At 40.2% G+C, this 24,473-nt stretch overlaps 1 protein-coding gene across 1 annotated transcript in view; it reads left to right on the top strand.

Annotated features, from left to right (window-relative positions):
• The window catches only part of lrba (LPS-responsive vesicle trafficking, beach and anchor containing), a 194,805-nt gene that overhangs the window by 13,119 nt on the left and 157,213 nt on the right, over positions 1-24,473 (top strand). The window contains exons 2-10 of the mRNA XM_028592089.1: positions 11,993-12,224; positions 13,742-13,842; positions 14,906-15,001; positions 16,657-16,778; positions 17,546-17,672; positions 18,354-18,473; positions 19,997-20,143; positions 21,880-22,077; positions 23,953-24,086. Of these exons, the coding sequence (XP_028447890.1) occupies positions 11,993-12,224; positions 13,742-13,842; positions 14,906-15,001; positions 16,657-16,778; positions 17,546-17,672; positions 18,354-18,473; positions 19,997-20,143; positions 21,880-22,077; positions 23,953-24,086 (1,277 nt within the window). The remainder of the gene's footprint in view (positions 1-11,992; positions 12,225-13,741; positions 13,843-14,905; positions 15,002-16,656; positions 16,779-17,545; positions 17,673-18,353; positions 18,474-19,996; positions 20,144-21,879; positions 22,078-23,952; positions 24,087-24,473) is intronic.

The following is a 24,473-nucleotide window of genomic DNA, read 5'->3' as shown; positions in this document are numbered from 1 at the left end:
TTAGTAACAGCTTCTTAGGGCAGTAAGCATACATTTAGCTTATTAACTGTGTGATTTATTTTATAACAGGTAGTGAAGGGAGTAGCTGTTTGTTGAGGTTATCTCTGATTAAAACCATAGATTTTTCAAGACCATTTGCATTTAACCATCTTATCAGAATCACAAAAGGATTTATTGCCAAGTAAGTAACACTTGCAAGAAATTTGCCTTGATGGATTATGTTGCACTGAAACATTTTGTAGAATGCACAACATTTCAGCATATTTGATCTGACAATATTTGATAAGAGAAATATTCAGTCTTCCTTTAGACCTCACCCCTCTTGACACTTAAATAATACTAGGGGAACGTTAAAACAATAGATTTACAGGCCCAGTCACTCAGCACAAATGCCAAAGTTACCATAGCCAAAAGTAATTCTTTTGAGTTGCTTATTTTAGTGGGCAATAAGAAATGATTCCCTTTTTATAATATTCAACTGACAAGCAGAAAATCATTTTAGATGGTGGAACCAGCAAATATTTGGTATGTTGTCCTGCCAAAATCCACATCAAACATACATCCAGGAGTCTTTGATGACATGTCGGAAGAATAATGCAGTAACACATAAAGAGTCAGAATGTGAATGCATCATACATCTACAGGACCATCAGACAGGCAGCACCTGCTCACAAGCCTCTATTGTAAATGTTAAAAGGTCGAGTTTGTTCAGGCTGGAACATCACCGGGGTTATCAGTTTGGCAGCTTACATCACGGATGTTTCGTTGAATTATGCCCAAGTCATCAAGGTTTAACAGTAAGTTTTGAAGTCCAGAGGCAACTGTCTCCTTCTCTGAAACTTCCAAAACCATGGCTCTGTGTCTTTCTGCTATATAAAAGACCAAGTTGACATTTTTGCATATTTTAGTCTTGCAAATTGCATATACTTTACTGGCGTTCATTCGGTGTATAGAATATAAACATAAAGAGAACTATAAACCGTATTGATGCACAATGTTATTTTACTTGTATGCTGCCATTGGTTTCAGTTAATCTCAGTATAGAATGAAAATCAACTGTTAGGCCCTATCTTGCAGCGCAAAGCCCGATGCAAGTGTCTTTGCTAGTTTAAGACTGACGCAGTTATCAGTTTCTGGTCCAGCGCCCATGTTGTTTACATACCAAATGCACCTGCGCCATGTGCACCCATGGGCGTGCTGCTCTTACAGGGAGGTGTCTTCAGGTGCATTCTTGGCATATTGCTATCTTGAGGCAGCGGAAAGTGATTGTGCCATTGGCCAACAAAAACCTGGTGTAAAGTCAGTAACGCAGCATTTCATTGTTATTTTAACAGCACATTAATAAAATACGCCTAGGCTCATGCACAGCCCGCTTTCACTTCACAAGTAGATCACTTTCTTCTCCTGAAAATCTCTCCTTCCTGCTTAGCAAATCTGCCATCATAATAGCAGTGTGCCAAGATACAAACACGCCTGGCTTTTAAATAGAGATGTTCCGATACCAGTATCTGTATCTCCTCCCATACTGCCAAAAACGCTGGTAACAGTATTGGGAAGTACTGGAGTTTATGCACCGTTCCGATGCCACGTAATAAAGCCCTTAAGAAAATCTATGTTAAAGTACTTTTATTTATGTTCTTTTTCTGTTATAGCCTAACTGACTGTCAAACTGGATAATAAAAGAAAGTTCTGTGGCATTCATTGTTTGTATTTGTTCATGTTTCACTAAGAGTTTAACTTGAGCCAGACCAACAACAAAGATAGAAATAATATCACATCCATACAGGGATAGTAGTATAAAATTGTTAAAACATAATAAAATATATGACACTGGTATCAGATCGGTACTCTGTATCGACTGATACGCAAGTTCAGGTATCGGGAAGCAAAAAAATGGTATTGGGCCATCTCTACTTTTAAAGGTAATAGGTGACGCATCTGCGCCAGGCACTTCACGCTTTGCGCTTAGATTGTTAAAATAGAGCCCTTTTTAAAGACATGCTTTACTAAATAAACCATATATCTTTTGTCAAAGTGATTGCCTCCACATCAGGATGGAAGTACCTAATCACACTTGTGTGCTCAAAATGATTCCCTGGCAGGTATTATACTAGCATTTGCAACCAGCGATGTATTCAGTAGCTTTTGAGAACTTTGTTGACAAGAATTTATGGAGGGATTTGAGGAAGCTACATGACATAATTCAATACCAACCTCAGGAATCTGGTTGGAGGGGAACAACTGTGATAGGATATGCTGCTGCAGACAGTTTCCTGGTTCCCCATTCAGGGTTTCCTACAGGAAATTGTTTAGCTGAGGTGCTAAGCTGCCCAGATCCTGTCACATCTCGTGTCTTGAGAACAACAGTGTCATTTTTCATGGTGTTGGTGCTCACCTCAGCTATGAAACATTTCATTTTTAGGCTTATGGCTACCATTGGCTCGGTTTACTTTCTTTTTTTGTATAAAACTCCCTCATTTTATTACTAATCTTCCACTGCAGTTCAACAGGGGAAACACTGTCTGGGGAAACAAGGAGGGAATTGTCTACTAAAAACACAGCTGGATGACCATATTAGCTTCAGAAAATCTTGAATATACATTTTTGCACAACATAAGGACTGTAGATTATGACCCCCATTACTTGCAATGAAAGGGAAGCAATCTTTATCGATTTGGTAAAATTGTTGAATGTGGACAAAGCTGTTTGTTTAGCTTACATTACAAACTTCACAGGCTACCTTTATGTACTAACCAAGGGTGGGCCCTTCGTGTGGAAATTCTCATTTCACTCCTCCACGCATCAAGGCAGTCTGGATGTTTATCTCTTTCCGTCTTCACCTCCCTGATCCAGCGGCTATTTTTAACATGTTGCACCAGAGCCAACCTTCATATTTACTGCCACTATGCAAACTAAAATCGTAGCCGTTGCTGGCACAAAAAATTGGAAATCTTTGTTTGCCTCACGATCAAGTCACTTCTGTCCATGTCTGCTATCTGGCAGTCGCCTCACATTAACAGAAAATGAATGAATGAAGTTTGTTAATACTGGACATCTTATTCCAGACAGAGACCACACAAAGATTTTCTGAAGTAGAAAGCAATTCGGTCAATAGATCCTATTCGTGTTTTTTTTATTTTTTATTTTGAACATCTCATTCCAGAAGCAGACAACTTTAGTCGGTCAAAGTTGTTCTGGAAAATGAAAAGATTGCCCTAAAGCCTGGACTCTGATGTCTGATGTCTAATGAGGACCATTTCCTGCCCAGCCTTTTCCTTATGTTGACAATAGCAGCCACCCTGCAACTTAAGCTAGATTTTCAGATACAGTGCTAAAGAGGTCTGTCAAACACCTCCTTGCTTCGCTAGTACTGTATTTGCTTAATGTTAAAAATGGGCATGTTTGTGTATGTGATTGCTGAACCAATGGCAAACTGTTGCAATGGATTACATTTCTCCCCAGTTCCCTGGGGTAATTCCTGCCCCTGGTTAGGGCAGTGTATTGGACTGGAATTTAGTAGAGTTTGAGAAGTTATTTTGGAGGATGGTAGCATAATAATACAGGAATGCTGACAGACTTGAAATGTTATCACATATTACACTGTCAACAAGTAAAGTAGAAAGATCCTCTCTTTTACATTTGGATGAAATACTGTGGGTCATTTTTACGGTAGTTGCTTTCCTCTTTTCTTGTTTTGGGTCTTAGTATCTCCCATCACACTGTGCAGATTGCATAGTACAGGATAAATGATGTGTGATTGCATAAACTAATTAAATTTAATGTAATCTAAACGGCATAGACTTCTGCAGGCCAATTGTATCCATGTGTGTGAGGATCTACGGTTTTCTGCATGTCATACCCAAAGCTGTGTCCTCAGGCAAACGAACGGAACAACAAAGGAAATGATGTGTTGATCAGACTGCTGCCTGGGCATTATCAAGTTTAATGTAGTGTAACAATGACTGTCAGCCATTGTTTAAAAGAAAAGCTTGGGCCCTCTGAAGATATTCTTAGAAACCCAGCTATTAAAATATCTCTCGCCACATACTGCACCTCTCCTCTGTCCCTCTCCATTTGTCTCGTAGTGCAAAGGAAGACAGCTGAGAGAAAATGTACTCAACAGTGTCAGATGATCAGTCTTCTAATTTAAAATTAATTAATTTAACAATAATGAGTACAAATCCCAAGAATAATTTGAGCAAATTGAGCTGAATAATCATTTATTCATTAATCTAAATGTTAGCTTCCAACACAAAAGAAGATTGTTTGGTGCCACAACTGTAAAATATTCACAAAGTCTGTTTTGTAATAACAACTTGTTCTAATATGAAGTGAGCTTGAATTGGGTTAAAAAGGGCTGTCGTGAGCTGTGATTATTGAACCAGTGGATTCCATGGTCACGGCATTCATAAATGTCACCACTTTAACTTCCACTCCTGCTCTTACAGATGTAGAGTGGCAGGCTCAGGCAGGATGTTGGTTTGATGTTCTGCGAACGTTTTCGACAACAGAAGCTAGAGTACCGAGCCATACAGGGCAATCAAAGGGGTAGGAATCCATAATTGTTGTGTATTACAGGTAGCATCAAGGGAGTGTGTGGGTGTTGTGACCGCTGTAGACTGTGCAGAGAAGCTGGGCAATATGGCAGAAAGATGTTCTCATGATAATCCTTTCCTTATCGTGTGATAACATTTTATCACGACATGTGCCAGTGTATTTCTGTTGGATGGATATGACTTTAGGATTGTTTTGAGAAACGGATTATGTATCTCAAATACAATGCAGAAAATGGCTAAACAATAAATGGGTGTTTTTACATTTTACGAGACATTTTGCTGTCAAAGCTCTATTTTATAGCACACTGTTGTCCTTTTCAAGACTTGTTAGAAGGATCCTCAGGTCTTGTCAGGTCTGAACCGATCAACTGAAATAATTGGGATTGTCACTTGCTTGCGACACTGTACGAGTCAGCTGTCACCCCACATTTTGCTTGCAGTCCTTTCCTCTCCATTGGAGTGTTTTTTTGTTTACATTGGAAGTCTGTGCATACATATATCCTAAATGTTGCTACCGCTTCACGTGAAGTGTTGCTTATTTTAGGGACATAATGTATTCTAACCAGAGCATGAGGGGATGCGTGCATTTTGCCTCACTATTTCCTCTCCTCTACACCATCAGAAGCTCATTCCCTCATATCAGCGTGAGCAGCACTAGAGGGATTTGAGTTGGACAGATTATCTGCTGGAGCCATTTCAACGTCTCACATCAGTGTGTTGGAAATGTGAGTGTCCATCAGCACTGAAGGGAGCGGGATTATAAGATGTTGTCATATCACGATTCATGTTTTGGGTCACTGTGATGGATGTTGCGGTCTGTGTGGCGTGGAGGGGGGACTCGCTTTTGTGAAAGAATAAGCTGGAATTGCCTTTGGTTTGACAAGAGAGCTCGTTAAAAACGATCCAGTTAGAAGAGCTGTTGAAAAAAGTAGGCCAGCTATGGTGGTGGTGAAAGCATGGCCACTCTGACAGCGCATTTGTTGAGTATTATGTTGCCTCGAAAACCATAGTCAAGCTGGGTTGTTATAACCCATAAGATGGCCTTTACAGTCATTTTGTAAAGGTCAAATTTAATGTAGCCTTAACATGCCATGCATTTACTTTATTTATTATTTTTTTTAACACCGGTATCACCAAAAAAAGACTTCAGTTGAATATTGGACCGTTCAGATCTTCCCCTAGACTCGTCGTCATGTCACTCCCAAACTGACAGATGATATCAAGTGATAGATGTACTGCGGTCTGATTGTTTGGAGCAATTCAAAGCCGGATTTAAGCCATCTGACAAACTAGAGACATGTTAGACGTGAGCACAAATTTGTCACAGGCGTTCTTCTATTGTCCGTCTCTGCTGTCGTCTTCCTGCAGTCAAATTACTTCATATTCAAATGATTTCACCCATAGAATTAATTGCAGTTTCATTAGCGAGGGAACTGAAGAACGAACATCAACACGGACACACACACACACACACACACACACACACACACACACACACACACACACACACACACACACACACACACACACACACACACACACACACACACACAATAGATGGTGGGTCTCATCACCCTGCAGGCTTGGCAGCATCAGTGTTTCTGCCTGTTACTTTTAGCTGGGTAATTTCCTCCCCTTTGGTACAAAGTTGCCATCATTGATGCTTTCTCTCATCTTCAGCATCACATGTCTGTTTTTTTTGTAGCTCAGACCTCAAATACCTCTGCTCTTTTATTAAAGCTTTACTTGTTCTATTCTTAGTCCCAATTTCTTGCTCTGCCAAAATGTCTGGTCTTATGATTTACACTACACTCATAATCTTTATACAAGTACATGCTTTAAATACAAGCATTTTAATAATGAAATGAAAAAATGGGAATCTGGGCATGCTAGCTATATACAAATATATTCATTCAAGATTACGTAATTTGAGCAGCAGTAACTCTAATACTTCTTCCCTACCTTGTGTACCCTGTGGTGTTTTTATCAGTGGTAAGGGCAAAAGAAGGGGGGGGGGGTGTGACATGCAACAAGTGGCCCTGTTTTAACTCAAAACGAGGGTGTTGCGGCAACATACACCCTCAATACCTCCTTTTATTTTTATTTTTTTTGTGGTATTTTTAGTTGATTGGAGGAACCGGTACAGCGACATTGAGGTTTATCCGAAAAATCCTTTTCTGTCAGGCTTTACTGTATCTTCTCTTTTCAATATGCCAACTTTCCACGTCAGCCAAGCTAAAAGCATTTTTGTAATATTTTTTTTCTTGCATTTCCACTCACGTTTTGGTGTGAATTAAACATGTGCCTGAAAAAGGTGGATTGAAACATTGATTACGATAACCATTTTACCTCAAAACCCTCATTTTGCACCCCATGGACAAGGCTGAAACTTGGTTCTAATGAAGTTGTTTGCATGTGGTAGAAATATTAACCTCATGTCAGACATTGTCATTTTTGACATTGGATTCCATATCTCAGCTTTCCAAAAATCCTAACTCGATCATTGGTCTCCGGAAATACAGGTTTAGCTCAGGCAATAGATAGGAATTCCTGTTCTGGCGTCCCATTCAGCCCTGCCATCCTCCAGTGTTGTTCTCCATGGAGACCGTAGAAGCCTGTTTGTGCTTTGTGTTACGGCCCAGTGGCTGCTTGGCTGCTCAGCCATGATTAATTCAGGCAGGCCTCAGGGGAGAACAGCCAGGCTAGGTTACCCAGCCAGGGATCTGGTGTCTAGCTGCCATAAAGACAGTGGCTTTATGGCAGCGCTCTCCTTGGCTGTAGCCGAGGCTGGAGCTGGCAACCTTTTCACACCTGTTCCTGAAATGGAGTAATGTAAATGATTGAATTTTAAGAAATTGAAACATTGTAAACCTCTTTGCCATGCACCAATAGACACATTCAATGGTCTTTGTTTCCAATTTACATCAAGGTTCAAAGTATCACAGTTGATTAATGGCAGCATAATTCAGTCTGTTTATAATCTAAAGTATACCGATTGTGTATTGCGATATTTTATACTCCGTAACAACATGAAGATAACCAGCTGTGAGATAAAATGCCAGTGAGATTTCATACTAGTCCTACGCTTGTATTCTGACAACGGTACATAGTTTCCAGCTTTGGAGCAGAGTGCTGCCTTGGATAAAGTATGTTTGAATATGACAGTTATTTTTTATGTCCACAGACACCTTTCTATTGATTGGGGTCTTTGCTTTATCAATTACATAATTTTTATTTATTTATTTTTTTACATGTGAGGTGAAACGTTCAGCTTGCTTTGATCTGTATCTGAATATTTGGGTAATAGCGTATTTGCCAAAACAAAATCGATAAAACCTCATCAGCAACTCCAAATGTGCTCTTCAGAAGCAAAGATTTTAGAATGATCTTGTGAATTACTGACCATAATGCTTGTCACAGACTTTTTAAATCCCAACTGATGTTGAATGAGCCACCCCATTCGGTTGTGACCGGTAACGTCGGTCTTCATAGACTTTTTATTTGTCTTTTAAATTACACATGCTAGCAGATTACAGGCTATAGGCTAATCATAGTTTGTAAATGTCTCCACTCCAATCCAGTCAGCTCAGCTATCCGTCTTTCACGTATCAAAACGTCAAAATGCAAATCAGAAGGTAGTTTTTTCACCTCACGCTGCCGGCACGCTGTCAAGGACTCAGCCTACATGGGGTGCACACCCTACCAGGTGAGCGAGAGGTCGCCCTAATGTACGTTTTAAATAAAGTATTTTATAAAATAATGACCACTGTCCATCACAAGTTTCACAAGAATCTGTAGCCAACAAACCCCAGCTATCGACATAATCTCATAATTTTACATAAATGATGTAAGTAGTAGTAAGACCTGGGGGGGGGAGGAAGTATTGTTGACTCTAAACAGTACCACACACCATGAGATAATGTGGCAAAGTAATTGTTCAATTTGTCTCAAACCTTTTTGATTGTAAGGAGTGATGGAAGTCCAAAGTGTGTGTGTGTGTCCGTGTGTGTCTGTGTGTCCTTCCTCATATTTGTTCTCTGTCTCCTTGTTCAATTGACACTGATGGATGAATGACTTACACACAGTGTCAGGCTCATAAATCAACTGTTACTGTGGCAAAATGGCACCCCACATCCAGTAATGGCAGACCTGGCTGCAATCTGTCCCCCCCCCCAGTTAATACATGGCACTCTGTAGAGAGCTGTGTGATTTATCAATCACTTGCTAAGAGACAAAAAAGGGACGAAGAAAGGGGAGGTTGCCAGTGGGGCGTTGATTGGTGCATGTGTTATTACTTTAACATTGGCTTGTTGCCCTAACAGGTGACTGGTGGATATTTTGACTCGTTTGTTTGACCATTTATCCATCTGTTACTTATACTGTGCACTACGCATGTACTATAAATTGATTACAGTAGATGTATATTTTTAGCTCTTTGCAAAAATCTTTACTTAATTAAAGTGCTGAGTCACAGTTTTACCTCCCTATACTTCTATTGGGATCTATCCATGCTATCCATGGTTTGAAATATCCATAATACCAGGAGGGTCAAGGGAGGAAACAATGTTTTTTTGGGGTAATTTAGGTGAACAAATTCTTTGATTTAACCACAAATCAAAGTAAGGGTTTTATTTTTTAATGGTGACTTAAAGTGATGGTTCGGAGTAATTTCACCCTAGGGTCCTTTGCACCATGACCTCGAGCCAAACACCCCCCCCCAGAAGCTTTTTTCACCTGGGTCTAACATTGGGAGAGTTAGCGTAGAGTAGAGTTATTAGCTGAATAGCTTAGCGCAGGGGCTAATGGACCCACGTTTGTATCTCGTAAATGACCCCACTAATAATGCCCGAAAAGATGCCAAACTTCTACACTATTACAAATAGGTTATGCACTCCTAAAATGATGGATTGGAAAGTTTGTAAGTACACCAGAAGTTTATGAACACTTGCCTGCTGGCTTCTGCTCTCTGTTGCTGCTGCTACCTGCAGTTAGACGAGTGCTTAGGGCCGTCTACAAAATACTACACCAAAAAGAGATACAACAAAAATATTTATTAATTTAATGATTAAATAAGGTAATGTCTCCAAACTTACCTCAGTTATTATTTGTCTCCTGCTAGTTATACTACAGCACTTAATTTAAAAAAATAGTTAAATTAAAAAATATTTTTGTTGCATCTCTTTTTGGTGTGGTAATTTGTAGACGGCACCTAAGCACTCGTCTTACAGCAGCAACAACAGAGAGCAGAAGCCAGCAGGCAAGTGTTATTTACATAAACTTCTGGTGTACTTACAAACTTTCCAATCCATCGTTTTATGAGTACATAACCTATTTGTACTACTGTAGAAGTTTGGTATCATTTCGGGCATTATTAGTGGGGTGATTTACGAGATACAAACGTGGGTCCATTAGCCCCTGCGCTAAGCTATTCAGCTGATAACGCTACTCTAAGCTAACTCTCCCAATGTTAGACCCAGGTGAAAAAAGCTTCTCGGGGGGTGTTTGGCTCGAGGTCATTGTGCAAAGGACCCTAGGGTGAAATTACTTCGAACCATCACTTTAAACATGAAAAATGTAAACCAACCTTTCAGAGCTTCAAAACACATTTTTAGAAGATGATTTGCTGTCACATAGTTAGTACTGAAATGATTAGCCAAATAAATAAATGTAATGAATAGATAATCAAAGGAAAATAATAAGGTAATTGAATAAACGAATGAGTCTTATCAAACAAAAACGCTCACTTTTTTCAGTTTCTTCAATCGGAGTGTTTGCTTCTTTTATATCTATATCAAAATATAGATATGTAAATATCTTTGGGTTCAAGATCTGTTGGTCAGTCATAGTAAGTAAACATCACATTAGGCTCTGGTGACTTGTGATAGGCACTTTTCAGATATGTTTTTTACATTACAACAATCAATTAATTAAAGTAACTGACAGATTAAATGAAGACGACGGCTAAATATTATTTAATACAATTTGACACTTTAAATTGTATTTCTAATAGCTGTGAATATTATAGTAATATATGTTCTATAAATGTTTTGCATTGTATCTTAAAAAACAAGACCATATAAAGGTTAGGGATAGAGGAAATAGGCCTTGTATAAGGTGATGGATAGCATCATTGTTCTCATGTTGATACTTGACATGAAAAAATAATTATATATCTCTGTGAGAGGAGGTTAAACGGACAAAAGGTGAGGTGTGTGTCAGTGATATCATCACTTTAACCTGTGTCTTGAAGGATGTTGTGGCTGTAGCCCAGTTTCCCGTTCTCCTATCTTGTACTCAACACGCACATTCAGAGTTAATCTGACCTAACTCATTTTAATGGGACAGTTTCCATTCCCTGCACCAAATCATATTGTTTTCACATCCAGCCTGTCTAATGGCCGAGTACGCGATCATTTCATGTTTTTCTTTTTTGCCCGGTCACACCTCCTTGATTCTAAACATGATGACAGCCTTACTCACAATATTAATTTGACATCAACATTGTTATCCTGATCTGTTTCTATTAGGCAGGGTTCAATAATAAAAGTGTCATCACAACTATTAAGAAGTGACAAATTGCGACATTTATGGCTCATACAATTTATTTCCACACACTAAGAACATTACTCCTTTGGAACAAGGCAAGCTTTCTCCCCCACTAGCTCTTGAACAAGCTTTAGCTGGAGATCACTGTTGAGGCTGAGTAACATGGGGGATGCAATTCCTTTTTTTTTCTTGCTGCCATGAATACACTTTCTTGTTTTTGATTCAAGATCCAGGCTTGTGCAATTGGCTGTAAAAGAAAATGTGTTTATTCTGTTCTCCCAACAGAGTGTAAAAAATACAAACTGGTACCCACTGCTGTTTGAATATAGATATTACGATGAGGTTCACATCACTGTACTCTTATCCTTGTGTATTTTCTTGTAGGTCATAAGTACAAATTAATTTAAACATAGTCTGTGTCTACCAGGCTGTGTCAGATGCTGTTAGGATTCCAGTGCCTGCAGGAACAAAAGACCTCTAAATACACTTCCCACTGTTTGTGTCTGTCTGGATGTCGGAGTTAGTTTTACTGACGGGGCTTCTTGTTTGATATCTGTTTTTTGTTTATCACAATGTCTCATGGCTAGCTGTAAACAGTTGAATCTACTGTCAGACAAACAGATATACACACAGACTGACAGAGACCTGTGTTTCTCCCTTGACCTTTTAACCCACTTGGCTAGCAGCAGCTCTGACGCATCATTAATCATCTGTTTCTGAATGTATGCACACATAATGTGATCACATATATACAGTACATGCCCTTTATGAAACTCTTGGTTATGTTTCTCGGGTTATAAAAGAGGAAATCATCGCTCAGTGACTGACTGAAAACCCTTCCCCTCTCTCCGTCTTTCTCCCTCACTCCCTTCCTCACCTCCCTCCTCCAGTTGGTCGGCGGCCAGTTTGACCTGGAGATGAACTTCATCATCCAAGAGCCCGAGAGCATCGTGTGCATGGTGGAGCTGTTGGACAAATGTGAGCCCACCTGTCAGGCCGAGGTGTGGAGCATCTTCACCGCAATCCTCAAGAAGAGCGTCCGCAACCTGCAGGCGTGCACTGAGGTGGGGCTAATCCAGCAGGTGCTCCAGCGTATATCCACCACTGACAGCATGATCGCAGGTACTTATCAACAGCAGCCTGTGGAAACGGTGTACTATTATGTTAGCACAATATAATCAAACTCATCTGAAACCTTTTTTTATTTTAGTTTATTTTTTTTATAAAAGAAAAAGGCAGCTGCTTTGGGTTGGCACTGCTGAACTGTGCTTGACCAAGACTGCATCCTTACCACTTCCAGACGAGGTGTTTTGTTTATGAGCCTTTGCCTTAAAACCTCTGTGTGGAGGGGGAGCAAGCAAAAAGATGAACTCCAACTTCAGGAATCCATGGACAATGGTTGCATACACTATGTATTGCAGTGAAAGCATCACAATCATCCTGTACACTCCCCAGAGTCTCAGTCTAGTCTGGGGCCCATCTGCAAATTAGTCCGAATTAATCCTACGGTGTTCGGCTCAGTGAACGTTTGCTAGCTAGAACAGTGGTGGCCTAGAGGGTTTGTGCAGTCAAGCGAGGGTGATATAGCCCAGCAGTAACTAGACAGCTGAAAGTAATGGTTGTACAGTAGTAATATTCACCCCAGTACAAAGGCTCTGTCCTATCCCTAAGAATTGTCTCATAGAACCTATGCAACTTTTTTATTGATTGACATTTACATCTTCAAATGCCTCTTATATTAATCCTTTAAGATTATATCCTTTTTTTTCTCTCTAATATTTTTGTGCATTGTATTACTTTTATGAGAGTTGACCATAGAAAGCGGACATGAAATGGAGAGAGATATGTGGAATGACATGCAACGAAGGTCCCCCAAACTGGACTTTCAACCTGGGATGTTGTAGTTTATGATCTACTGTATGTCTTAAACTAGGCCACCAGGATGCCCCAACTTTTAGCTTTTTTTTTTGTTGCACTTAACAATAAATTTACAGACAGTCTCTTCCTGTCTTCACATAATAGGCTGCTCTGAAATACTGTGTGTGTGTGTGTGTGTGTGTGTGTGTGTGTGTGTGTGTGTGTGTGTGTGTGTGTGTGTACTAACACTTAACATGGAAAAGGACCTGCCAGATATAACTCATCACTCACTCATCATTATGTTTGAAGGTTTAGACCAAGGGTTGTGTATGTGCGCATTAGTCATAGATCTGTCACACCATGCCCCATCATTAGTCCGTAATAACTAATGAAAGAGGCTGCACAGTAGCTGGGACTCCCAGAGTGTTCTCTCTCATGTTGTTGTTTTTTTAACTTAGGTCTAGCTCACCCTACTTTTCTTTTAAATACATCTTAGCTGCTTAGCTTCTCGTAGCTGTGGCGTCACTGTAATATGTAGATTATGAGAATGCCAATAAAGATTGTAATAATTGTGAGTTGGCTCTTTTAACCGATAACGCAATAAGAACTAGCTAAAGTCAGGGACCACCTCATTAATGATTATATCCCTAACATTTTATTTTAAATTTTTTTTTTTTTTAGCAAACTGCAGCCACTAGCAGCTTCCTCTCGCTTTTTTTGTGTGGGCCTTTCTGTTGTAACGCACCATATGTAACCCTTGTATGATTCTGTTTATCTTTCAGACCTACTGGTGGACATGTTGGGCGTGCTCGCCAGCTACAGCATCACCGTAAAAGAGCTGAAGCTTTTCTTCAGCAAACTGCAAGGGGAGAAAGGCCAGTGGGTGAGTCGGAGTCATGCCACGGTGATCTGTCCTGGTTGTCTGGGACCAGCGTGAGGAATGTGCTAGCAACACTTCAACTGCTGCCATCCCACAGGCCAATGGCCTCGTGACAGTGACCAGATAAATCATGTGAAACCACACTACTACTCTGCAGTGGTTCCAGAGCAGCACTATATATTGTTATTAGGTTGTACCTGAGATTGAGTTTTTTCAGTATGTTAAGACTTGGCTGGGTTGACCAATTGAAGAACATTAGAGGTGGGTGGGTGGGTGTGTGTGGTGGGTGTGGGTGGGTGTGGTGGGTGTGGGTGGGTGTGTGGCCACCGTGAACTCAAGATGCATGATACGTGTACAGAAGATAAGTAGGACAGATAAAGAGAAGGAAAGTAACCCATCGATCACTGACCCTAATCAAGTTGTCAAGGAAATAGGGCAAGTTGTAGCCTGGTTGACACCAGACCCTTCTCAGTTGCAACTAAGAGTGAGCAAATTTCAAATTTGCTGGAAGTTCGTCAGGGTTTACCCAGGCTAGGCAAGTTGCTTTTATGCTTATTCTCCCACTTTCAAGCAGCTCTTGCCACCATTCCGCTCTTTATTTAGTTTTTTTTGTGTGAAATGTCTGGGGAGACAGGGTGGATGGGGTACATGCAGGTGAAGTGCTCTGGTACTGAGCATTATAACCTACAACCTTGTTGAAAATCATAAAAATATATATTACTTTTCTCGCTGATTCAGCACCTACATCTGAATTCTGTGTTAGAGTAACCTATTTGTGATGGATGTACTTTGCTTGTACACAATAATCAGTATATTGTGAAGTAAATTAAGATACTGAATTCTGAGTGTGCTGCTGTGTAAATCTCTCTGGATGTCAATGTCGGAGTATAAGAGGTAAATTTAGAACAAGTAGAACCAAAGCCATACTTTCTTATATGCATTTGTGGCTGTATGCATAAACGGTAAGTGTGTGACTAGAGAAAGTATGCTTTTATGTGCACATGTACTATATGTCTGTAGCACTAGTCTAACATGATCCTTGTGTGTTTTTGTATTTGTTCCTCAGCCACGTCATGCGGTGAAGCTTTTATCAGTTCTGAAGTACATGGCTCACAGGAATGGCCCAGACTCATTCTTCAGCTTTCCAGGGAAAAATGCAGCTGTGAGTATACTGCATAATGTCATCCACTACACCGCAGAATGAAGAAACCCCACGTTATGAAGTGTGTTTGCACATACAGTAGATGATGAAATGACTGAATGGGGTTGGACTGCTCTTTTGAATGTTTCATTACATGAGCAGCAAGATTTTTCTGTTAGATATTACTGCAAAAAATGGTAAGCAAACAATGCGGAACCCCACCACGATTGCCTCCCAAAATGTACAATAAGTCCCATTCTTCTTCATCTTATGAAGACATTAAATTCTCTTAGTTATTTTCTAGCCAGCCATTAGAACGCAGACTCTTTTCAAGCCTAAAAAAGGATAGTCTACTGTTGCTGAAATGTTGTGACGTATCTATAAATTGAGCTGTCTAAATGCATCATGTTGGGGCTATTCAGCTTTTGACTATTCATATCATGCTTTAAGAATGTTGGTTGTACCTTGCCTGCACATTAGTTACCCGACCTCGTTGCTTTTCGTCATCGGTATCATGGAAAAGCAGGCTGCACACAGGCTGTGTCCTTGTCCTTCTGGAGATGCAGGATGGTTAATTTAAGTACAAAACAACCCAGATTAGGTTTTGGTTGGAGAATGGCACATGACGAGTGCTGAGTAGACAACCTGCCCTTAGTAAACTCAATTAACTATACACAATAAAATACACAGAAGAATCTGAGATTGCCAAGGCGATGTTACAGTAAACCCATTAAAATATCAAACATTTTTCATTCATTTCAATGTGAAATTTGTCTGCTTTCTACTTTTAATATCACTCTCCAGTTTTAGGTCATTGCACTGAAACTTTACAAAAGCATTGCTTTGCTCACGCCTGCATCGTTCACCACATACATTGAAAAGTGTGCTGTTGTCTTTTCCTCTTCCTGCCGCAGTGTATTAGATGTGGCATGGCAGTATGTTCATTCAGGATAATCCTTTCAGACTTTAATACTTCAAAAGCAGTCTAAACAGTAAAAGTAAAACCGTAAAGTCTTCAGGATTTATCTACGTGTAGGAGTAACTATTGTAACATTAAGATGAATGTACTTTTTCATTGCATCAAATGGGCATCGTACAGGAAGCTGTGTAAGTTTGTGCACCATTGAACGTTGCTTTAGTCATGCCCTTTACGTAGTGTATGGCGTTGCCACCTTCTGTATATAAGCCTCCATTGCCATGGTGACGGTGCTTTTACATGTAGAAGTGCACAGGTCTGCAATGTGGGTTTTGCACTAATTTGCATGTTTTGAAGTGAACTCTACTAGTACTTATCTGTGTTTTTCAGCAGTGTATTTGAAGAGATCACATGTGCTGCCCTGCTACACACACACACACACACACACACACACACACACACACACACACACACACACACACACACACACACACACACACACAAGTCTGTAGGTACACACACACATTATTTAGAGCAATAGTTTTCAAAGTTTTCTCAAGGGATAGCATGTTTGCTGGATATTCCTTTGCTCAAATCAAATGTAAATTCCTCTGCTTTTAGGCTGACCTGTAGTATTGTACTAACCAACAGTGTTTTTGTAAATTTTAAAATGCTCTATAGGTCCTTTTTTAATTCCACAGCTAGCCAGGATCCACAACTCATTGACATGTCGTGTTATCTGTTATTTTCTTCCAAACAGGCTATAGCTCTGCCTCCTATAGCAAAATGGCCGTACCAGAATGGGTTTACATTCCACACGTGGCTCCGCATGGATCCTCTCAACAACATCAATGTCGACAAAGACAAGCCTTACTTATACTGGTAGGTCACAATACTACTCTTTGACCAGTAATCATAAACCTTAATTTAGTTTGAACATATATATCGAATGCAGAAATGGCTCAAGGAAGTTATGTACATTTGTACTGTAAATAACACATCGAGAGGGGAATTGCATAAAAGGTGTTATTGTGGTGCATGCAATTTAAGTGTGAACATATGCATGTGTACATGTCCCCAGTATAACCAAAATGGATCTTGAATGCATTTGAATTCCAAAAAATGCGCTGCAGAAAGTGCAGCCTCCAGCCTCGCAGATGAAAAACAGTTGTGCCTCTCCCTCCATCTTTCCTATTCATTGTCCTTTGCTTCCTCTCTGAGGAGCTGAGGGTTGGTTAAACTTATTTTCAACCAATAATTAATTTCTGTCAAAAATCTAATTTATACAACAGGGATCCTTTTGGGGCGTCTGTGAAAATGATAACCAAGCCACATGGCCAACGAGCTGCATGAGATAATCTGTAATAAAAGCTCCTTCAGCCTTGTGCCCTTTTTAAAAAGAGATTAATTCACTAAATCACACGCGGGGGCCCCCATCTCGCTGGGACATGTAGAATGATGGGAAGAGCCTGTGAAGTTGAGAAATTATTGTTTGCTATCTTTATCCCCTTGAGACCTTTTTAAAAGTGTTTATATGATATATTGGCACTATTACCCACGTTGCCCTTGAATGTAGTCAGCATGAAAGTGTGAAGCCTCGGTCGAAAACTAAAGCTGTGTGTTTGCATTTCCCCTTTTTTCTTTTTCAGTTTCCGCACCAATAAAGGCATGGGTTACTCTGCACACTTTGTGGGTGGCTGTTTGATAGTGACCTCATTAAAATCCAAGGGGAAAGGATTCCAGCACTGTGTAAAGTACGACTTCAAACCCCAGAAGGTACGATCGGGGGGAAATAAAAACAAACGAGGCGGAATACGTGCACATTTTCTGTAGATGGATCACAGAAATCATATATCAGCACACACATAAACACATGCGCACACACAAATCAATCAAGACCTTACAGTAAGCAAGAACTGTCACATCTAACCTGACTCTGGAGAGATGCAAAACTAGACGGAGGAGGACTGAGGGTGCCGGGAGAGAAGGATGATCCTATACTCCCAGGCACAGCACACACACTGAAGACCATTGCAGTCAGAGAGATCCTTTGCCTGTTGACACAATTCGAAACAGCCTCCTGCTTCCCTTGGGCATGAAGGCACCACCTTACCTCAACAAACCTCATGAGGACCCAGAACTCATTTTAGTTGATATTTCACTCTATTTTTAATGCCTTCTTTCATGTCCGGAAGAAACCATAGTAACCTATTTCACTGTGGTAACATTGGTAACCTATTTCAGTGGTTGTAGGGCTGAGGAGGAAAGCAGAAATCTAAGTAGGTGAGATTGTAGCTTGAGGGTAGTGAGTCCTGAAACACGATGGAAGCAGGCTAATTGTGTAGACTAGAAGATTCTCACCACATGCTGACTTATTGCCATCACGTGTTTGTGATTGATACTCCAGATATACAGTAGCCGTAACCCATCGTGAGAGACTTCTTTTTCTTGTTGCAGTGGTACATGGTGACTCTCGTTCACACCTACAACCGCTGGAAAAACAGTGAAATTAGCTGCTATGTGAACGGGGAACTGGCGTCCTTTGGAGACATCGCCTGGTTTGTTAACACCAGTGACGTAAGTAGCAACAATTTTACATTTTAAGCTCTTTGCAAATGACCCCAGTAGTCTTTAAGTTTCTGATTTCTGTCTGAAAACATTATCATGGATAATCGGTTAAAGGAATAGTTTGACATTTTTCAAAATATACTTATTTGCTTTTCTTGCCAAGAGTTGCATGAGAAAAGGCGCCTGGGTAGCTCCCCTGGTGGAGCGCGCGGCTATATACGGGGCTCAGTCCTCGAACCAGCAGCCGCGGGTTCTGTTCTGACCTGCGGCCCTTTGCTGCATGTCCGAAATAAAGGCCTAAAAATGCCAAAAAATAACAAAGACAAAAAGAGTTACATGAGAAAATTGACACCACTCGTGTCTGTACGGTAAATATTAAGCTGCAGCCAGTTAGCTTATTAGCATTAAGAGTGGTATCTGCGGAGGCCACTGCACCAAGCCAAGATATAGCCCAGCACTTACAACTTTCACTTTTACAAGGAGTCCTGGCTAAGACAGCAGCAAAAGAACAAGCAACAGACTTAAAACAAAATGGCAAATAACCTCAAACAATGAAGTAGCAGTGTTCAGTAACATGATATGAACATTGAGTGGTCAAATAGCCCTTAATCTTGTTTTTACAATCTTCCATGCTAATAAAATAATCTAGTTTAAGGTGATCTGTAGCTTACACCAAGATGAGGGTGCAAAAGGGAACTATTCCTTTACAGCATGTAGCCCACTTCTATGGATGAGTGTGTTCCATGTGAACTTGCAAACCCCAAATATTACTGCATGAAGCCTTTGGCAAGATTTTATATTTACAAGTCCACCTGCTGCTACATCAGGGTTGGGCATGTGGGTGCATGTAACCGATTTTCTGTCAAATATCAATTTCAGAACCAGATATTGCTGCAGGAGCGTGTACCAAAAACTGAAAAGCAAACCTCGCTCACAGATATATCTAATCCCACTCTTTGCTTTCAGAGGTCATGGGGGGGTGAAACCATTCTTTTCACATTTTAGCCGGGGTATTGTAGTGGAAAATGACTACATTTATACACGCTGCTCCTCTCACACATCACCATATGAGCTCTGTCACAGTCCCCAGGATTGCTTTCTGTCATGCTGAGTTATGAGCTTCTTAAATCAAATATTTGTGAGGAATGAAAACGCCTCCACAGTGTAGTATAATCCTCTAGATGTGTCGGTATGTCCGAAAGCAAATTAGCAACTTGATTGAGATGTGGTCTCATCATTCTCAACACTTCTGCTTATGCCTCACTGACCGTGAACACAGGAAGCTGGAACATTATTAGCCACAGTATGCTTATAGTTTGAGGCTGTGTTTTGCCAATTATAGCTCGTGTTAAAATGAATTTGCCCTTCCCCCCTGTTCTTTCTGGCTATTTTTGGTCTTTTTTTATCCCTTCCTTTCGGTCTAAATTCCTTATTTCCTTCCTTCCACTCTCCCTCCCTTCATCTTTAATTGTCTATTTTTGTGTTTTTTCTTCTTCCTCAAATCCTACCTCCCAACATCCTTCCCGCTGCAGACGTTTGACAAGTGTTTCCTGGGATCATCTGAGACAGCAGATGCCAACCGTGTGTTCTGCGGACAGATGGGCGCAGTTTACCTGTTTGGAGAGGCTCTCAGCGCTGCTCAGATCCTGGCTATCTATCAGCTGGGGCCGGGTTACCAGGTTGGAAGCCATAAAAACCTGAGATGTCTGTGGGATAGAAACATTTAATATAGACGTATAACAACTCACACAGTCAAATGATACATTATAATAATTAAAATAACTTTTTATAAAGCTGAAATCTGTAATGTTTACATTTTTCATACTCTTTTCATATATGGTAGAGCATTCTAAAAACGAAAAAAGATACTTTAACATGTTTGGATAGGGTTAGCTATCCGTTGTCTAATGAGACTGGTTCTGTCCATGATATTTTTCTCTGCAAGATAGTTGATTCCATATGACATACCAAGCTATATAAACCAATAGTTGCTCTGCCATATTTGCTGTAGTTTTAAAGGTCCCATGGCATGAAAATTTCACTTCATGAGGTTTTTTTAACATTAATATGCGTTCCCCCAGCCTGCCTATGGTCCCCTCAGTGGCTAGAAATGGTGATAGATGTAAACTGAGTATCCTGCTCTGACTTTGAGAAAATTAAAGCTCAGATGGGCCGATCTGGAATCTTGCTCCTTATGAGGTCATAAGGAGCAAGGTTACCTCCCCTTTCTCTGCTTTGCCCGCCCAGAGAATTTGGCCCACCCGTGAGAGAGAGACCTCATGGCTTTCAAACGAGCAAAGGGGCAGTTGGTCAAGGCCACACCCCCACCCTCCACCTTGCCCACCCCCACTCTCCTCCTTAATATCTACAGACACAGAAATGGCACATACTAAGGAAAGCTCATTGTGGGACTGGCTCTAGTGGCTGTAGTTCTGCACCAAGGCTTTCAGGGAAAGAGACTTCAGATACAGTATTAGGGGACCACTGAGGTCTATATAAAAGCATCCAAAGAGCACCATGTCATGGGACCTTTTAAGGGCAGCAACATATGGATTGTCATGCATTTCAGCCTTAAACATAGGCATAGTATTTTAAACCGCAAGTTACATTTTTTTCTCTTTTTAGCTTTTAGAGCAAGTATATACAAAAACAATAGACACAGGCCCCCACCCTGACATATCCACTGACATACAATGAAAATTAAACAAAAAACAAAAAAGGTAGCCAGAGTAGCAACTACGTTAACTGTTGATGCATGTCCAGATATGCTATGGTCAGTGTAATGCTTATCAGTTCAATTTTCTAAGCACAAACGGACATTTGGAAAAACAGAAAAATGGGTTCAAATATCCAATTTTTTATTTTTTTCCACCTTGATAAATAAAAAAATTGGATCTTTAACCCATTTTTCCATTTTTCTGTTTTTAATTCAGAGGATCAGAAATTGAGAACATTACAAAATTGCATCTGAGCTCCAATTATTCAATACTGCAATGGTATTCTCTTCCTCTACTTTGCGGAATATGCTCGTCATTAACTGCATATGGACCAAAATGAAAACCTGACAGACTTTGGGGTCAGAGGGGCTTGCAACAGATGGTTTCGAAGGGAGGGGGTGGGGGCGTAGCTAGGTGGAACGAGGGAGAGCATACCATTGCAGTATTGAATAATTGGAGCCCAGACGGAATTTTGTAATTTTCTAATTTTCTAAATTTCTGATCCTCTGAATAAAAACAGAAAATTGGAAAAACAGGTTAAGACAGGTTAGATCCAATTTTTTTAATTTGTCAAGGCAGAAAAGTATCCAGTATTTGGCACTTAAGTTTTATTATTGTTGACAAAATCTCCCTTTGCTATTTTGTAATTTACACACTATCTCTCCCTTCCCTTTTTCTACCTCCTTCTCCTCCGTCAGGGCACATTCAAGTACAAGGCTGAGAGTGACTTGCTGTTTGCGGAGCATCATAAGACCTTACTGTATGATGGCAAGCTGTCCTCTAGTATTGCCTTCACTTATAACCCTCGCGCCACAGATGCCCAGCTCTGCCTCGAGTCCTCCCCCAAGGACAACGCCTCCATTTTCGTCCACTCACCCCACGCACTCATGCTGCAGGTAATTACAGTAAGCCTTTAATGTAACATTTCGCTTGTATAGTAAATGATAGCCATTCCCCTCGGAGTTGGAGTTGATAGTTGGATAGTTGGGGTTGATTGTTGTTGCTAGGATTAACCTGAAATCACCATGTTGACATTAAAGCAATGCCGGTGCAAATTGATTGACCACCTGTACGCCTGCTCCATCCCTCCCGCTGTTCCATATGTACCACTCTTTACTCTTTCTTTCCTCCTTTGCAATAATGTAAGTGGTCCAGTTGGCATTTGCCATACTGGTACTCTTAACTGTGGAATTAGCCTTTTCTGGAATTGACGTTTACTTTGGAATTACACACAAGTAGTTGGGTCACCTAAAGATATACTGTAGGTGGTCAACTTTGTGGAGGTTTTTCATATGCTACCTACAAATACGTACACACACACACACACACACACACACACACACACACACACACACACACACACACACACACACAGTGTGAAATATGAATGAATGTGACCTATATTTTCAGCTTTGCGATGCCATGCTCACAAATTCCAATCCTATAGAGAGAGAAATATTTTGCCAAGCTGATGCACCAGGCTACTAAACACTTAAAGGTCCAGTGTGTAATGTATTTAGTTGTTCATTATCAAAATCTGTGTTGCCCGTTCACAAACTTGTCTTTTTTCATGAATATTTACCACCACCATCAATTCCAAGTATTCCTTTTGGCTTGAAATTTTACATTTGTATTCGCATGAACTGGGGTAGACGCTCCATATTCATGCGCCATCTTAAATAAAATGAAATACGTTAGCCGGTAAGGGACATACAGGACATACTGCTCTGCCTTTTGCGTTTTCGCTGTCACATGATAAACTCACAGGTGCTGTGAATTAGGGCTGGGCGATATGGAAAAAATCAAATATCACGATATTTTGTACCAAATACCTCTATCGATACCGCAACAATATTGTAGTGTTAACTATTGGTGCTTTCACAAAATATTTACACAATGAGATTTTTGATAAATAATCATCAGTATAGTGGATATAATCACTAAGTGGGTAAAGGCAAATAATAGAACAGTTACAACAGTGTGGTAAGTTCAGAAATTGACATCACTTTACTGTAATGCAACCTTTAAAACCCATCTGTGCCATATTACGATATCCAAAATCTAAGACAATATCTAGTCTTATAACACGATATCGATAGAATATCGATATATTGCCCAGCTCTACTGCTAATGCTGCTAATGGTTATTGTAGCTTCCCGGCCCCGGCAAGTTTGAAGATGGAAACATGGAGGACCACACGTATTCAAAATCCAAATTTCAGGAACAGGAGTCTTCTTCTTTGCCCAGAAAAAGGATATTGAAAAGACCGAGAGACCGGCTTTTTGAAGCGTGAAGGCTACCGTAGCTGTAATACGTACTTTGAACTGCGTGGCGCGAGAGAGTTGATTGCGATATATGATCTCAACGCTAGATGGGAGAAATTCCTAAACATTGGACCTTTTAAAAGCAAATATGATCTATTTTTTGCCTCATCTTCTGTAAGTCACAAGCCAACAAAATACTTAGTTTTGAGATCTTGAATTCTATTTACCCTCTTAAAAACTTAAAAAGTTTAGAGTACTTATTAGCGGCCAAAGATTCAAAGGTTCCGTTACAGTTTGTGCCTATTAAGATAAAAATCAGACTCTAGTGGTATGATCGAGAATCACCATTTTCTTTGGTTGTGACTACTTGCAAAAACTTTCAAATATGTAAACACATGAAGCTAATTTAGTGCATATAACTAATGATTATTAGAACAAATATGCATATGAAAATATTTGCCACATAACATGTTAAATGGGGCCACGTGTGTTGTGTTGTTTTGGTAGGACGTGAAGGCCGTTGTGACTCATTCAGTCCAGAGTGGCATACACTCTATCGGGGGCGTGCAGGTCCTCTTCCCTCTGTTTGCACAGCTGGATTATTGCCAGCCCTCCAGCCACGAGCTGGACACCTCTGTCTGGTAAACACACACACACACACACACCTTAATGAAACAAGCAGTTTTTGTTTATTCTTCACTAAATCTAACTAAAAGTTTTTAATTTGTTGCATTGGGTCATTGTGTAGTATGTAACAGACTAAGTGTAAATATAAAAGACTGGAAGTTTGACCGCTGTGAACTGGCACAATCAGTCGGTCTGCTGACAGTGTTTTAAATTTGACTATCCTATTACAACCTATACAAGCTAACTCCTCTTATATTTATGCACAATGAACTTATATTTATTAAAGAGGTACTCCACTAATTTTACACATCAAGATTAGTTCACTCATCATGAGGGGTACAAAACGGCTTATTATATGTAGTATATATTGTCTTCTGTGGCTCTAGAGCTTTGTTGAAGTC

The sequence above is a fragment of the Perca flavescens genome, chromosome 2 (assembly GCF_004354835.1).
Source record: "Perca flavescens isolate YP-PL-M2 chromosome 2, PFLA_1.0, whole genome shotgun sequence".
Taxonomy (NCBI): domain Eukaryota; kingdom Metazoa; phylum Chordata; class Actinopteri; order Perciformes; family Percidae; genus Perca; species Perca flavescens.
Note: the sequence above shows the minus strand (reverse complement) of the source record. Positions and strands in the feature narration are given on the sequence as shown.